Here is a 14,962-nt window from a genome sequence, read left to right as displayed (position 1 = left end):
AGTTGATTAAAGTAAAATAATCACTACCAGTATAAAAATTTCTTATGAATTCAAAATGGGTGCCGGTTATGTGCAAGCCATAAGGGTACCTTTTCTCATTCCTCAAAAGTCTCTCAAAGGGGTACAAATTCAAAAGTTAGTCTCTGAAAGGGTCCCAAAATCACGAAAATCAAAATTTCTCTCTCAAAGGGTCACGAATTCCAAAAATTTTGACCAAAATTTGGTGACAATCAAACCAAAATTTGGAAAAAATGGACCAAATTTTAGGAGAAAGTCTCTCAAAGGGTCCCAAAATCACCAAAATTTTGTCTCTCAAAGGGTCGATTTTCGATTTTCGGCTCGGACATACCTGTCACCTCGCAAACTTAGTACCCCCCCTGGGATTTAGCGCAACTTTGGTTAATTTCTTAGATTCTTAGGCTGACGATGTTCTCATTATTTTCCCCAAATTTCAGCCTAAATGTTTTTATAAACTGGGTTATAATAAAAAGAAAAACGTGTACCGTGCGCACATACCCGTACCCTCCCCCTGGCATAAAAATAAACTTTTCAACCCTTTGACTAAAATAGAACGTAAGTTTGGCTCAACCTTTCTTGTTGAATTTTTGCACATTTGCGTCATAATGGGAAGTAAAAAATTCTACCCTCATTTCATTCATTGATTCATTGTGTTTTACCTATTGTCTGAAGAAATGTCCGTCGACCATGCTTTTATCATTCTGAAAAACAAACAAAGAAAAACTTTTTGAAGACAAAAGAAAAACACCAACAGAAACAATGGAAAATGGAAAACGAACAATACATCATACAACTTAGTCCCCAAACCTTCGGGAGAAAAACAACTTGAAGGACTGAATGAGAAGAATCTCACCAGTCTGGGAAAGAGGTTTATATAATCCCGTATAAGTGTTCAGACCTCGTGTGTTTTTGTTACAACATTTTTGACATCATCGACTACGTAGTCATGTCGGACAATACGACCGTGATATTAAAACACGGCCAGACACCTTCCACGAGATTGTGTCAGTATCGACGACGTTACTGCTTTGTTTATCCTGCAACGCAAGGGCGTTTACCTCAAGATTCGCGACAATGGTGCGTGGAGAGAATCACTCCCAGATAATGATGGCATTTTCTACACAGGAGATGGCGAATTTTGTTACGTAGTAAGAATTTAATATTTTATTTATTTTTATTCCTCTTCCACAGATATTGCTTTACCTGTTTCGAAATCTATTCTATCACGAGGGGTAAACTACTCCAATAAAGGTTTACGAGATTTTTTTGATTTTCTTTGTGATTTTTTTTTTATTTTGTCGTGATTTTTTTAATTTTTTACGTGATTTTTTTGTGATGATTTTTTTTCGTGATTATTTTGTGAATTTTTTATTGCATAGCTTTTATTTAATTTTCATAAAAGCGTATGATATTTTTGGTTCTTCAAAGTATTTTTTCTATGGTGAAGTCAAAATATTGTTTTCTAAATATTTCCAAAGGGTTACGACACTTCTTGGACCCCTAACATGGACCACCAAAATGGACCCCCATATGGACCCCTTTATGGATCCCCAAATGGACCCGTGGAAACGGCGAAGCATACGGTAGCCGAGAGTCGAAGTTTACGGAAGCCGAACAAGCCATCAAGTTATTGAAATTCGGCGAACGTCTTATAAACGTTCTTTTTCCACGTGCTGTCAAGTCATGGCGTCACGGAGAGGACAATACATTGACTACATGGAAAAAATATTAGAAGTTGCTAAGGACAAGGTACGTCATCATCTAATTATTAGACATGAGTAACTTAACTTAATTCCGAGAAATTATCAGCCTTTCTGAAAATAATGTCTTATTTCATTCATATACAAAATTTAAGGTCGAGCTGCTGCCAAGTACAGTGTGCACATTTGTCTAAAGACATTGTTCATTGTCATATTTTTAAATGGAAAAATTCTTTTACAGCTGCAAAGACCACCACTTGGTCCTCTTCATCGCTATGTGGACAAGTCTCTATTGGGAAAACACTTCAACTACTACATTGTACACAATGGAGTTGACTTTGGTATCATTCTTGAAGAAGCTGAAAAACTTAATGTATACCAGCCTAATATGATCATTTTCGACCATGATGTTGAGTTGTCCCCTGACTGGTTTACGTTGTTTCCTGGTGTGGAATGCCCGCCTGCTGTTGGAAATGTCACGCTTCAATATTTACAAGACCCTACATCCCATATGATATGATTTTTTTTCTAAATTTTTTCTGACAGGACACTTCCCCTTACATAGATACCTATAAGAAGACTTTGTTTTCCTTTTCTCTGCATAAGTAGTAAATAATGCAACCCTGTCAACGTGTACCACTATTAGGGTTAGGGTTAGCTCTGGTGCATGCCCAGACGGTGTCAATCGAACAACTTCGAACAAAAATCGCAATCGAACCAATCGAACGTAATCGAACGCGATCGAATAATTGTGATTCGATTGTCGAACGTAATCGAATCTCAATTGAACGGCTGATTCCTGGGTAATATTCGATTGTGTTCGATTGCATTCGAGTAAGGTTAGATTGGTTCGATTGATAGTTGACTATGTGCGATTGGTTTGATTTGTCAATTACCTAGTCTACACAATAGACAGATCCAGGCTTTTAGGCCTTACTCTTGGTCTATAGGCACTGCTATAGGCGGCCACTAGTGACCCCCACCGGGAATTGCGTATTAACAGGTTTAAACATAATAGACAACATTCACAAAAGATGTTTATCAATAGAGATTTTAAATAAAAGAATGTTTAAAACACAGCTGATTGGCTTAGGTTTCGAAACTCTCTATTGTTTCATTAAAACCTCAGTGCGCATGCGATTTATCTGGAGAATTTCAATATTCAAAACAAGAGCAGTGCTCATAGCCCGAAGAGTAGGAGTTTTACGCTCGAAATGAAGGAAGATATGACGTAGCCTATCAATTACCTACATTGGATTAATCTTCGATTTCGTTCGATTACGATTATGTTCGATGAGTTTGATTGCGATTAAATTAAATTGGATCTCTTTTTAGAGTGGGCGGCCGAGCGCTTTAAGTACCATATACCAAAGCGAATAAAATCTAATACAAATACAATTGAATCAATCGAACGTAATCGAATACAATCGAACGTAATCGAATACAATCGAACGTAATCGAAGCAATCGGATAGCAAATCCTGGGTAATATTCGATTGCGATTCGATTGCGTTCGACAAAATTTTGGTAATTGGTGGGCAAAATATAGGTAAAAATTATAAATTTTGACAAATCAAAATGGAAATTCTCAACTTACGTTAAGCTAGAATCTGAGAATCTCTGTGTGTGTGTAATAAATTGTTCAATTTGGCTGAAATTTTGCTCACTTGTTCCTTGGGTGAATATGTGGGATTTTTTTTTAAACTTTGATTTTTGGAGCCTGGCGGGGGCCAGTTTTTCGCCAAAACGAGGCTACAGTAAAACTTTTGGGCAGCTTGGAGACTTCAAAAATTGTTCAATTTGGCTGAAATTTTGTACACTTGTTCCTTGAATAAATCTCTGGGGGTGCTTTTTTCATTTTTCAAAAATTCTGATTTTTGGGGCCTGCGGATGAGTTTTTCGCCAAAACGAGGCTAAAACTTTGGGGCAGCCTGGAGAGTTCAAAAATTGTTTGATTTGGCTGAAATTTTGCGCATTTGTTCCTTGGGTAAATATCCTGGGGTTGTTTTTTTCATTTTTCAAAAATTCTGATTTTTGGGGCCTGCGGATGAGTTTTTCGCCAAAACGAGGCTAAAACTTTGGGGCAGCCTGGAGAGTTCAAAAATTGTTTGATTTGGCTGAAATTTTGCACACTTGTTTCTTGAATGAATATCTGGGGGTGCTTTTTTCATTTTTCAAAAAGTCTGATTTTTGGGGCTTGGGAATGAGTTTTTCGCCAAAACGAGGCTAAAACTTTGGGGCAGCCTGGAGACTTCAAAAATTGTTCGATTTGGCTGAAATTTTGCGCATTTGTTCCTTGGGTAAATATCCTGGGGTTGTTTTTTTCATTTTTCAAAAATTTTGATTTTTGGGGCCTGGGGACGAGTTTTTTGCCAAAACGAGGCTGAAACTTTGGAGCAGCCTACAGGCCTCCAAAATTGTCGGAAATTTGGCTGAAATTTTGCACACTTGTTTCTTGGGTGAATATCTGGGGGTCTACAATTGGGCCTATGATTAATTTGAAGCCCAGTGCGTTGCACACGTTCAAACTTTTTTTCATAATTTTGATTTTTAGGGGCATGGTCACAAGTTTTAGCGGGGCTAAAAGCTTTGGGGCACGCTGGAGACTTTAAAGTTTGTTTTATTCGGTTGAAATTTTGCCCACTGTATGTAACGACAGGGTTGTTAAATAATCCTAATGATGAAACCAATCTGGTCAGAAATAATAATTTCAAAAGTATAACCATCACTATTTCTTTCATTCTCCAGCTTAATTATGACGAAGAGCAGCAACTCAGCCTTGGGTATGTATTATTGTTTATGATTATTATCAATGGTAATAACGTAACAAACAATTTTGTAATATTTTGAGAACTTGATAAAATTGGGGAAAATAAACTATATTTTCAAAAGACAATAAGACTTTGTAGAAGTAAGTTTTTGACTTCTAATTTTGTAACTATTCTCACAAATTTAACAAGAAGTCAAGATTTCATAGTGGCGGAACCGGTTGAGGTCAAAACGTTTTTTGTTTTTTTTTATAATTACTATCCATAACTTCCTGAAAATGATGCAATCAACTTAAAACTTGGTACAAATGCCAACTCAATAGAAAAAAATGCCATTGCAGAAGAATTTTGAGTAAAATTAAAGAAATTGAGCGCAGTATTTATTGGAAAAGAATAGAGGTATAGGGAATATAAAATTATTCTTTTTACCTATTCAGTGAAGAACAAGATGACTGTAGAGTTATTATCAGTCAAAGTCGTTACAGGAAAACAGATGCTATTAAAACAAACAGGTGAGGTAACTACTTTGTGTAGACAGATAATCTACCGTGGCATTTTCAGGCTGCATCGTTTGAGGCGTGTGATAGCACGCGCACACCTCCACACACACTTAAAATCTTCGAGGAGAGTGATTAATCACACGCCATAAATTTGGATTTTACTATTTACAGTTATGCATGTAAAGTTATGCATAGCACTCCTTATCACTCGCCTAAAGTACTTTTTAGGAGTGCAATTGACCACACGCCTGGAATTTTCAAATGACAAAGCCTGCATTTTAGCCTCTGCCTAAAAAACGAAAAATTGTTGCACAAAAAGCCTTTTCAAAGTAGGGAATGCTTCCCTGCCTTTATAGTTTGGTCTGGTAGATATTCTTGTTGAATATTCTGATACCCTTTAACAAAATAACTTTTCCTTTTAGTACATCAGCTGTCTCAGATGAAAAGCCACCAATCGATACAAACCTTCAGCAAATGTCTCAATTTCAAATGTCTCTACCTTGTGAAAGGTAATTTTTCGACATCATTTCATTCGTCATTTTTTATAGTTATAACTATAGCTTCGCACTTTACATAATAAAGCTTTTCTATTGCCTTATGAATTCACAACTTTTGCTGACTCATTCTGATTTCTGACAATAGCCCTGCAATAGCCCTTTTAAATCAGATTTTCTTATTTGGGGAAATTCATTTTGTAATTTTTAGGGAAAATTAACATTTCTTGCAATTGGCTTTAAGTAAATGCTCCAATAGAATTTTAAAACACATATATTGAATAACATTTTTAAACAATATTTTAGTAAATCAGATGACATTGACATCAATCTTGATGAGATGTTTTCAACACCATCAAATGACGAGTGAGTCAACTTTGAGAATTTTTTGTCAAGAAATATTTTGTTTACAAAACTTTTTCTATACATCAGACTTTTCTTGGTCAAAGTTAAACTTGAATCTGACCGTCTATACATTTGTGTAACCCTTTATAGCAGAAACTTCTTTGGATAGTTAACATAAAACTTTTTAAGATTAAGTATGAAATCTCTGCTAAAATAGGAAGGTACAGATACTCAGATTCTTTAACCCTACCTAGCCCAAGTCTTTTTAAAAAATCATCGTAGTCCAGGGGACAAAACATCCCATCCTTCATAAAATCTTTAAAAAATTTTAATAGTCATGAAACTTGGTAGGATGATTGGAAAGGTTGTTATAGAACTCAAAGAAAATTCTTTGGTACATCTATTATGATATCAGCAGTTTTAATAAGAAATTTTGCAAAAAATGTGAAGCATTGACCCAGCTTCAAACGGTTGTAACTCTTAATTTAGGGATGATTTTTTAATTATGTTTTGATATTCTAGCTAAATAAAATTTCAATCAATTTGGAAAAATTGCTGACGTCATCAAATTTTGGAAGATAGGAACGAAAAAATTTTCCCTGACAGTGAAGCTAACTGCGAATTACTAGGAAAATCTTTGACATTTCAAGGCATTAGCTGAAGTCCCTAAACTAGGAACACAAGTTTGTCAGGGAAGATGTTTTTAATCCCCACCCCAAACAGTTAAAATAGAGTTTAAGGGATAAAATTCCTTGTGAATTCGATTTTGTTAGAGTATAAACAGTTTTATTGATTTTTTCCTTATATTTTCCTTGTAGCATAAATTCTGATGGAATACAAGTCAGTGACCAGAACTCCTTACGGTATGTACATATGTGTGATGTATATTATACAATCGGATTCACTAATATTGCAAAGTGTACAAGGACATGAGAATTGAGTGAGAAATGCCTGAATGCTTAAAATTTTGCAAAATTGAATTTCAGTCATGATTGTTTTCATGGGTTTTTTTTTAATAGACACTTTATTTTGACACATAAATTGTTCATAAGGAAGAATTTGTCACACCAGTTTTATAATGGACATACTATTGTCAAAGCTTATTGTATTAATGGTCCCCTATAAAACTTTGGTTGTTTTTTTTCTAGAACCTTCTTCCAGTCATTTGACCCTGCCTGTCAATTTAACGTCAATGAAGTGTAAGTACTACTATTGTCCAAGCTTACCTCGTCGTATTTAGATATTTTTTCTTTGAGGATTTTACTCTAGCCCATGATTACCAGCTATTTCTCCATCTTTTGTTATTTTTGAATGGTTTCATTCCCTTATACCAAGGGATTAGCAAATCATCAAATACGCCTATATTTTTCTCCTCATAAATCTCGCTATTGCATGTAACATTAGGGAGGACAAGGAACCTGATGGGGCAATCGACTTCAATATGAATCAAAATGAAAAGGAGCCTGCTAAAATTCGTAGCTCTTCCCCTAATGACGAGCAAGATCTGAATGAAAGGTATTTTATTTATCATACTTATTTCTTTTGTCAAATTATTTCTGGATTTGCAGATTTGTAATCAGCATACAATTTTTGAACACTATATTTGTGTTTTTCCCGAACTTAAATCGTTTGTGTAGGCTTGGGTACTTCTTATGGGTTCTTATTATGGGTTCTTGAATGAAACTTCAATTGAAAAGCTTGTGTCTGGATATTTCTTAGAGACATGCTACTGAGGTCTCAAGAAGCTGAAAGTACAGGAAAAAGTCATTAGTTCCCACGGGTGGGGAAGTCAAATTAAAAGGGTGGGGAAGTCAAATTAAAAGGGTAGGAAAGTACATGTTTCCCACGCGTGGGACCCTGCAATGTTTTACTCTGGTGGGAAGTGCCAAATACCACTCTATAAAATCCCACGCTGAAAAAACAAATTTTTAAAACTAAATTAACATGCAAGAGGTGGTTGCTGTCGACATTGTGCTGAGAATAGTTAAAATGAAAATCACACGCCTAAATTTGAACTTCACACCCAGCTTATCAAAAGGTCAAATCGAAAATCACATGCCGAAATTTCAATTCCCCACCTAGCTATTACCAATTATTTGATAAATTGTTAAATGTATTCGATCATTCGTGAGCATTGGCTCGATAGCTCCCATTCGCTCTGTCATGTACTTGCGCTACTTTGAGAATAAACAAGGAACGAACGAACAAGGCCGCCCTTGCGGGACGCCTCACCTTTCGCGTTGTGTTACACACTGATCGAATACACCCTTATAAAGTTAATGATTTGCATACAATCTGAACAGTTTTGACCCAATTTTCACTTGTGGTTTTTTTTACGCATACGTAGTACAAGTATGGGTATTTAATTGTACTTTCCCACCCTATTAATTGTACTTTCCCACCCTATTAATTTGACTTTCACACCCTATTAATTCGACTTTCCCACCCGTGGGAACTAATGATTTTTTCCTTTGTCCGTCTTGACCTTCAACGTTTTAGAGTTTTGTAGTGTAAGTTTTGGTCGACTATAGTGTTTATTTGAAATTCACACAGATTCACATCTAAGATTATGTATCAAATATACTTTTAAGGGAATTCCGCAGTATGATATTAGTAATACCGATGTATCGATGTATCAAAATATTTCAGATAAAGTCCAGGGTGTGAAATCAGAAATCCTAAAGATTTAAATTTTATACTGGAAAATTCCAATGGAGGAAATTACGTTTCACACTCGCGTGATGTACTTTTTGTAGTTAGAAGTGTTTATTTCCATATTACACGTCTAAACTTCATAGACTATGATATCTTTTGGAAAAAGTCCGCATTGTGATTTTGCGAATCCTAGGGCTTAAAAAATTCCACTTCACAGCTTGAGAAAATTTACCCGGAACAAATAATTTTACAATTTTCCAGGTTGGAAATGGGGTTTTCCCACCTGTGGGATCTGATGACTTTTTCCTGCGCTACTTACCAATAAATGCCTCTTCACAACACTGTCCCTATTGCTACAAAACAAATGTATTACTTTATCTTAGTATAATACAAAGTACATTAATTCAATTTAGGACTGCTATTGACGCCCCTGTTGTTCCTGTTGACGGAATGAAAGCTTTGAATATGATCATCAAAGCAGACCCATCAAGTGGAAGAGATGCATTACCTTATAGGCCCCAATCGAATCTTTGCTTTCTACTCAACATGCAAACCAATGAAAACACTGCTGACAGTCTGTACGATGGATACTCTTGGCGCATGAAAAAGGGAGCAACGCACAAGTTTTATTTTGTTGACAAAGATGGGAAAATACAACCTGGAAAAGATATAAATAATTGGTTCAAGGTGACAAGGGTTCGCTCAGTGAACTCATCAGCTAAAGACTTTCACAGACTAATAATCACAGTTGAAAATAACCATAATGTGAAAAGTGAACTTGCTGTTGTTCAGTACCGCTTCGATGGCTGCCCTCATCCAGTCGAATTTAAGCCTCATGGAAATTCAAAAGGCTCAACACCCCATTACCCAACAAAAAAAAGTGTGTTGGAGAGACTCTCAAGTGAAGTAAAAATGCAAAAGTCCAACAAAAAAATCATTCACACGTTGGAAAGTGAAAGTGGTGGTCTTCTTGCTGAATCACCTGGCGATTTTCCCAGAAATGAAAGACAAGTTCGACATATTCGATCAAAGACGACAAAAACAAAAGCATATGATCCTTTCCTTGAAGTCACCCACTTACAAGAACAAGAAGAAGATTCTAAATTCATTAGACAGGTAAGTGGGAGTTACTCAGAAATTGCTTTTTATAAAGTTGTCTTAAATTTTTTGAAGAATTCTGGTGTTCAGGATGTCTGAAATTCAGTCCGGGGATTTTGAAAAAAAAGCTATTTGGGTTAGCTTTAACTTTGTAACGATTTAAAGCCATTGACCTTTTACATAGTTATAATGTATGTTGATTCAGCAGATTGAAATAAATAGAATCTTTTGTAATGAATAAAGAAAAATGTGGAGCAAGATTCTTTTCTTCCTTTTATTTACAAATTTGAAAGGACTCTTTTATTAAAATTTTGCTGACATCAGTTTCAGACGAGTCGGGTGTATATAACACCGTATAATCCCTTTAAGTCGTTGCCCTAAAAAATTATCAAATCAATCAGTTTAACTTAAGTTTTTATTTCAATCATCATCTTTCCTTTTAAGTATGACCCGAATTAGAATTCGAAAAAAAATCTTACAAAAACTTCTTTATTTTAAAAACTTGTCCTTATACTCTAATCTGCAAACCGTGATTGACAGCTATCAATATTTTTCTCCTTATTAGGTCTCCATTGAAGATAGCTCTCCAACGGTTGTTTTATTCACCGATGAGCAACTTGCTAATGTAAAGAAGTTTTGTTCACCTGAGCGGAATCAGCAGGCTTCTATATTTTCATGTGACATGACCTTCAAACTTGGAGATTTTTGGGTTGTAATAACAACATATAGCAACCTCATGGTCTTTTCAAAAAGAACTGGTCGCCCTGTAACTGCGATGGGTCCTGTGATGCTTTGCAAGAGAAAGACAAAGCAGCAATACTTGTCTTTTTTTCAAGCTATTACAAACAAATTACCTCAACTGAAGACAACCCTTCGTGCCTTCGGACAAGATGGGGAGAAGGCCATTTTAGATGCGCATATTGATGAATTTCCATTTGCCTGGAGCTTCATATGCTCTGTTCACATTGCCCGCAACATTGAAGAATATATCAAATCAACTCTACATTTGGGTGATTCGTTTTACAGTTGCGTAGTTAAAGATGTTTTTGGATCCTCAGCAGCTGAAGGTCTCTACCATTCACCCTCTCGCACTGAATTTGACCTCAATTTAGCAAAGTTGAAGACACGATGGAATGAATTGGAGACCGAAGAAAGGAAGAAGCTCAAACTATCCGACAAACCTCAGTTCTTCCAATACTTCATTAAAAATAAAGCAGAAATATTGTATAGTTATTGCCGACAGATGCTTCTTGTTGACGCTAATGTGTTCCACCATTTGCTGAAGTTCACAACAAATGCTACAGAAAGCATCAATAAGGCAGTCAAGGGATGGCAAGAGCATCAAGAGATGGAAATGGCAGAATTTATCGTTGCTGTTAAGAACTTCGTCGAACATCAAACAAACGGAATGAAGAAGCCGTTTCTCAATCAAAGCTGTGAACTAATTGTGAATCCGCTCTACCGTGAGCACATTCAATATGGCTATTGGGACAGTTCAGGTACTTAAAATCTTACTACACGAGGTTGTTGATGCTTCCTATCCCCTTTGATAATGAATTCGTTTTTTTAAATTTAACTTCTGGAAAGTTAGATAAACAGGAAAAGGCATGGCTTGTTGATATTTGACTTCTAAGGTTCTTTCCTTCAAATCATTAATATACTTATTGATTTATATTACTTCTGATCAGGAGAAGAGAAGAAACGTATGCTGGCCAAAGTAAATAAGATACCACTCAAAGATGACTCTGTTCCAATTGACTTTCCTCCCTCAACTGGCTTGACATCTACAATTGAAGAATCTGCCTCAAAATCTGAAGATATCAACCTCACACAACTACACGGCGTTGTCTCTGAGACTTTTGTAAAGAATCTTGAAATGAAAGTCAAAAGACTTAAAGGTAACAAATTTTTTATGCCGAAATAAAAAGATGTGCATAACCCTGGTGGCTTGGGAAAATATGAGTACAGGGCAGTCTTGAGAAATTTATCTGACAGGATTGACATTTGGTTATCTTTTTGCTCCAGTTAAGTCAATTTGGGAGATCTTGGTTTGATTCTTGACAGGTACCAAAAATCAAGCAAATTGGTTCAAGTCGTGTCAAAATAATCTGTATTTTAACCCTTTACAACAGGTTATCAACTCCCCAAGACAGACAAGCATTACTGACAGAAATTAGTTGGTGATGCTTGTCTGTCTTGAATCTAGACATTATCTTCAGACAACATTATGTTCTTCCTTGCTAGGAGTGTTTGGTTGGCAAATAAAAAAACTTAGTGAATAAAAAGAATATATTTTGATTTATACAGTGTCCTGATACGCCTTGATTTTACTTCTACTTTCTACTTTAGGGAACCTGAGACTTGGATATGATGGACCGAAATCAAGGATTGTTCCTAGCACTGGGGATGAAATATTGACTGTCAAATCGATCAACAATGGTTTCGATTTCAGTTGTCCGTGCAAAAGTTACAAATCATACCACTTTTGTTCACATACCATTGCCACTGCGATTGACAACAACTGTCTTCAGGAATTTCTTCAAATTGCAAAAACGAAAGTTAGGAAGCTCACCCCATCAGCAACATCTGGCTCGTCTAAAAATGCAGGACAAAAACCAAACACCAAAAGACGACCCAAAAGAAAACACACTGAACCACTGGTATCCCTAAATGAGCGACAAACACTTGGAGAGATTTTGCAAAACACACCTGGTGATGAAGAGGTGATACTTGATTAAATTTATTTTGGGGCCTTCAGCAGATCAAAATGCAAGAGCTTTTCGGGTGATTTTCAAAGAAAAAGATTTAGGTATCTCCCTATAATCAGGCTTGGTAGGGTTTGAAACTTAAGATTTTCTTGTTGCTGCTCTGGAGAGTGGATCTTAATTGGTCCAATCAAGTGGTGACAGTTTTTGACGATTTTGTGATGTCTCCAATTTATAATACTGTTGTGTTCGTGACATCAAATTTCTTGCTGTACTGTTGATAAAATATTGTCTTTTCTGGTCTTTTTCTTACCAATAATATAGAAAAATTTTCAATTTGAATGAAAGTTTGTAATATTTTGAAATTATTATTAAGCTATCTAGGAAAGAATTTTAATCGTGAGTTTACTTTTCTTCTTAGATCGCAACGGGGTCATACGGCATCACTACCTCCAGCAATCTCAAGATGAAACTTCAGAGAAATCGAAAATCAAAAAAACAGAAATTTGTCCCAACGAAGTCGACACCATTCTGCTTGGTAGATATTAAAGGAAATATTTCCAAATGTGCTGGTTGTCGGGGAAATCTTGCTGATGGTCCTTCGGCGGTGGCAATGCCTGACGAGTTCGATCGCAAAATTTGTATCAGGCACAAAGAGGCCGACCATTTTTATCTTGAGCACCGAGACGAATGGATCCCGAAAATGGAAAACAAGCACTACCATGTTTGGAAGCTTTGTTTGCAAGGTAGAAACCCCCATTTCAACGTCAATGATGTACTTACCAACCACCTCGAAAAGCAACAAATTAACTTTTCCGTCAAATCTTTTTTAAAAGAAAGATTATTATAATGGCTGGCTGTAATTTTCAATGTTCGTTACATTTATACAGTATTTCGTTATATTTCTTTGTTCATTTTTTTATTTTTTTTACAATTTCTTGGATTTCTTAGAGTCTTCTTGCAAAACTTTTAAGGGCGTTCAGGTTCAGGACAGCTTTTTTTTAATAAAGCGCAATTTTATTTAATACTTTATAATTCTTTTAAGAGAAATTTGATGTCCTTATCAAAAACGTGTATCAAGTTAAATACCGTCGAAAAAAACAACTTTTTCATCATCAAAACTTCTTGTAAATCGTCACAAGATCTGTTTCATTTTTTAACTGTATTAACTGTTTATTTGTTTAATCCTCACAAACGACAGTGCTACAACTTCTTCGAGTGAAAATCTTTTATTTTTTGAGTTTTATCACCTTTTTTATCTGTACATATCGTTTCTACTCCCTGGATGAGGTGCGCTAGTAGTAGCCATTTTATGTTTACCTTTTTTTATCTGTACATATTGTTTCTACTCCCTAGATGAGGTGCGCTAGTAGTAGCCATTTTATGTTTACCTTTTTTTATCTGTACATATTGTTTCTACTCCCTGGATGAGGTGCGCTAGTAGTAGCCATTTTATGTTTACCTTTTTTTATCTGTACATATTGTTTCTACTCCCTAGATGAGGTGCGCTAGTAGTAGCCATTTTATGTTTACCTTTTTTATCTGTACATATCGTTTCTACTCCCTAGATGAGGTGCGCTAGTAGTAGCCATTTTATGGTTACCTTTTTTTATCTGTACATATTGTTTCTACTCCCTAGATGAGGTGCGCTAGTAGTAGCCATTTTATGGTTACCTTTTTTTTTTATCTGTACATATTGTGTTTCTACTCCCTAGATGAGGTGCGCTAGTAGTAGCCATTTTATGTTTACCTTTTTTTATCTGGACATATCGTTTCTACTCCCTAGATGAGGTGCGCTAGTAGTAGCCATTTTATGTTTACCTTTTTTTATCTTTACATATTGTTTCTACTCCCTAGATGAGGTGCTCGAGTAGTAGCCATTTCATGGTTACCTTTTTTTATCTGTACATATTGTTTCTACTCCCTAGATGAGGTGCTCTAGTAGTAGCCATTTTATGGTTACCTTTTTTTATCTGTACATATCGTTTCTACTCCCTAGATGAGGTGCGCTAGTAGTAGCCATTTTATGTTTACCTTTTTTTATCTGTACATATCGTTTCTACTCCCTGGATGAGGTGCTCTAGTAGTAGCCATTTTATGTTTACCTTTTTTATCTGTACATATCGTTTCTACTCCCTGGATGAGGTGCGCTAGTAGTAGCCATTTTATGGTTACCTTTTTTTATCTGTACAAATCGTTTCTACTCCCTAGATGAGGTGCTCTAGTAGTAGCCATTTTATGTTTACCTTTTTTTATCTGTACATATCGTTTCTACTCCCTCGATGAGGTGCTCTAGTACGTAGTAGTAGCAATTTTATGTTTACCTTTTTTTTATCTGTACATAGTCTTATATTGCTTTAGGCCCTAGATCCTTGGCATCAGAAAGTTTTACCTTATATACGATTATTGAACCGATTTTTACGTACAAAATTTTGTTTTAAAAAGGAAAATATATTTTACATACAAGCAATATAAATCATCAACCTTTCCATTATGTATTGCGGGTACCACTCTCTTGTGGATAAGAGGCCGAGTTTTGTACCCTTTTGGACAGTACCCTGAAAATTCTCAATTATTGGAAATTTCGCGTCCATTGGGACCTGCTGGGATTTTATGGATGATTTGACGTTTAGTTTTAGACGGTTTTAGGTAGTCTTTTGGTTTTTGACAATCCTTCAAT

The 14,962-nt window shown here is 35.8% G+C and overlaps 1 protein-coding gene and 2 long non-coding RNA genes across 3 annotated transcripts; all 3 read left to right on the top strand.

The window, feature by feature from the left end:
• Positions 1–4,464: 4,464 nt before the first annotated feature.
• LOC136817503 (uncharacterized) lies at positions 4,465–5,494 on the top strand. Its single transcript, XR_010848108.1, has 3 exons — positions 4,465–4,500; positions 4,923–4,997; positions 5,408–5,494. It is a non-coding gene; the product is annotated as an uncharacterized lncRNA (long non-coding RNA).
• Positions 5,495–5,792: 298 nt separating this feature from the next.
• LOC136817502 (uncharacterized) lies at positions 5,793–7,294 on the top strand. The gene is made up of 4 exons (XR_010848107.1): positions 5,793–5,845; positions 6,643–6,687; positions 6,973–7,023; positions 7,229–7,294. It is a non-coding gene; the product is annotated as an uncharacterized lncRNA (long non-coding RNA).
• A 1,635-nt stretch (positions 7,295–8,929) lies between these two features.
• On the top strand, positions 8,930–13,289 carry LOC136817497 (uncharacterized). Its single transcript, XM_067073817.1, has 5 exons — positions 8,930–9,595; positions 10,143–11,076; positions 11,266–11,475; positions 11,927–12,300; positions 12,704–13,289. Exons 1-5 carry the CDS (start codon positions 8,930–8,932, stop codon positions 13,130–13,132), a joined length of 2,613 nt encoding a protein of 870 aa, XP_066929918.1. The 3' UTR covers positions 13,133–13,289.
• The last annotated feature ends 1,673 nt before the right edge of the window (positions 13,290–14,962 follow it).

Source organism: Clytia hemisphaerica, unplaced genomic scaffold (assembly GCF_902728285.1).
Source record: "Clytia hemisphaerica strain Z4C2 unplaced genomic scaffold, Clytia hemisphaerica genome assembly, whole genome shotgun sequence".
In the NCBI taxonomy this organism is placed as follows: domain Eukaryota; kingdom Metazoa; phylum Cnidaria; class Hydrozoa; order Leptothecata; family Clytiidae; genus Clytia; species Clytia hemisphaerica.
This window is presented reverse-complemented; position numbering and strand designations above follow the sequence as displayed.

Coding starts and splice junctions, on each gene's coding strand:
- LOC136817497 (XM_067073817.1), top strand. CDS start 8,930: ATGAAAGCTTTGAATATGATCATCAAAGCAGACCCATCAAGTGGAAGA. Junction 9,596..10,142: donor ATTCTAAATTCATTAGACAG/GTAAGTGGGAGT, acceptor TCTCCTTATTAG/GTCTCCATTGAAGATAGCTC. Junction 11,476..11,926: donor GAAAGTCAAAAGACTTAAAG/GTAACAAATTTT, acceptor TTTCTACTTTAG/GGAACCTGAGACTTGGATAT.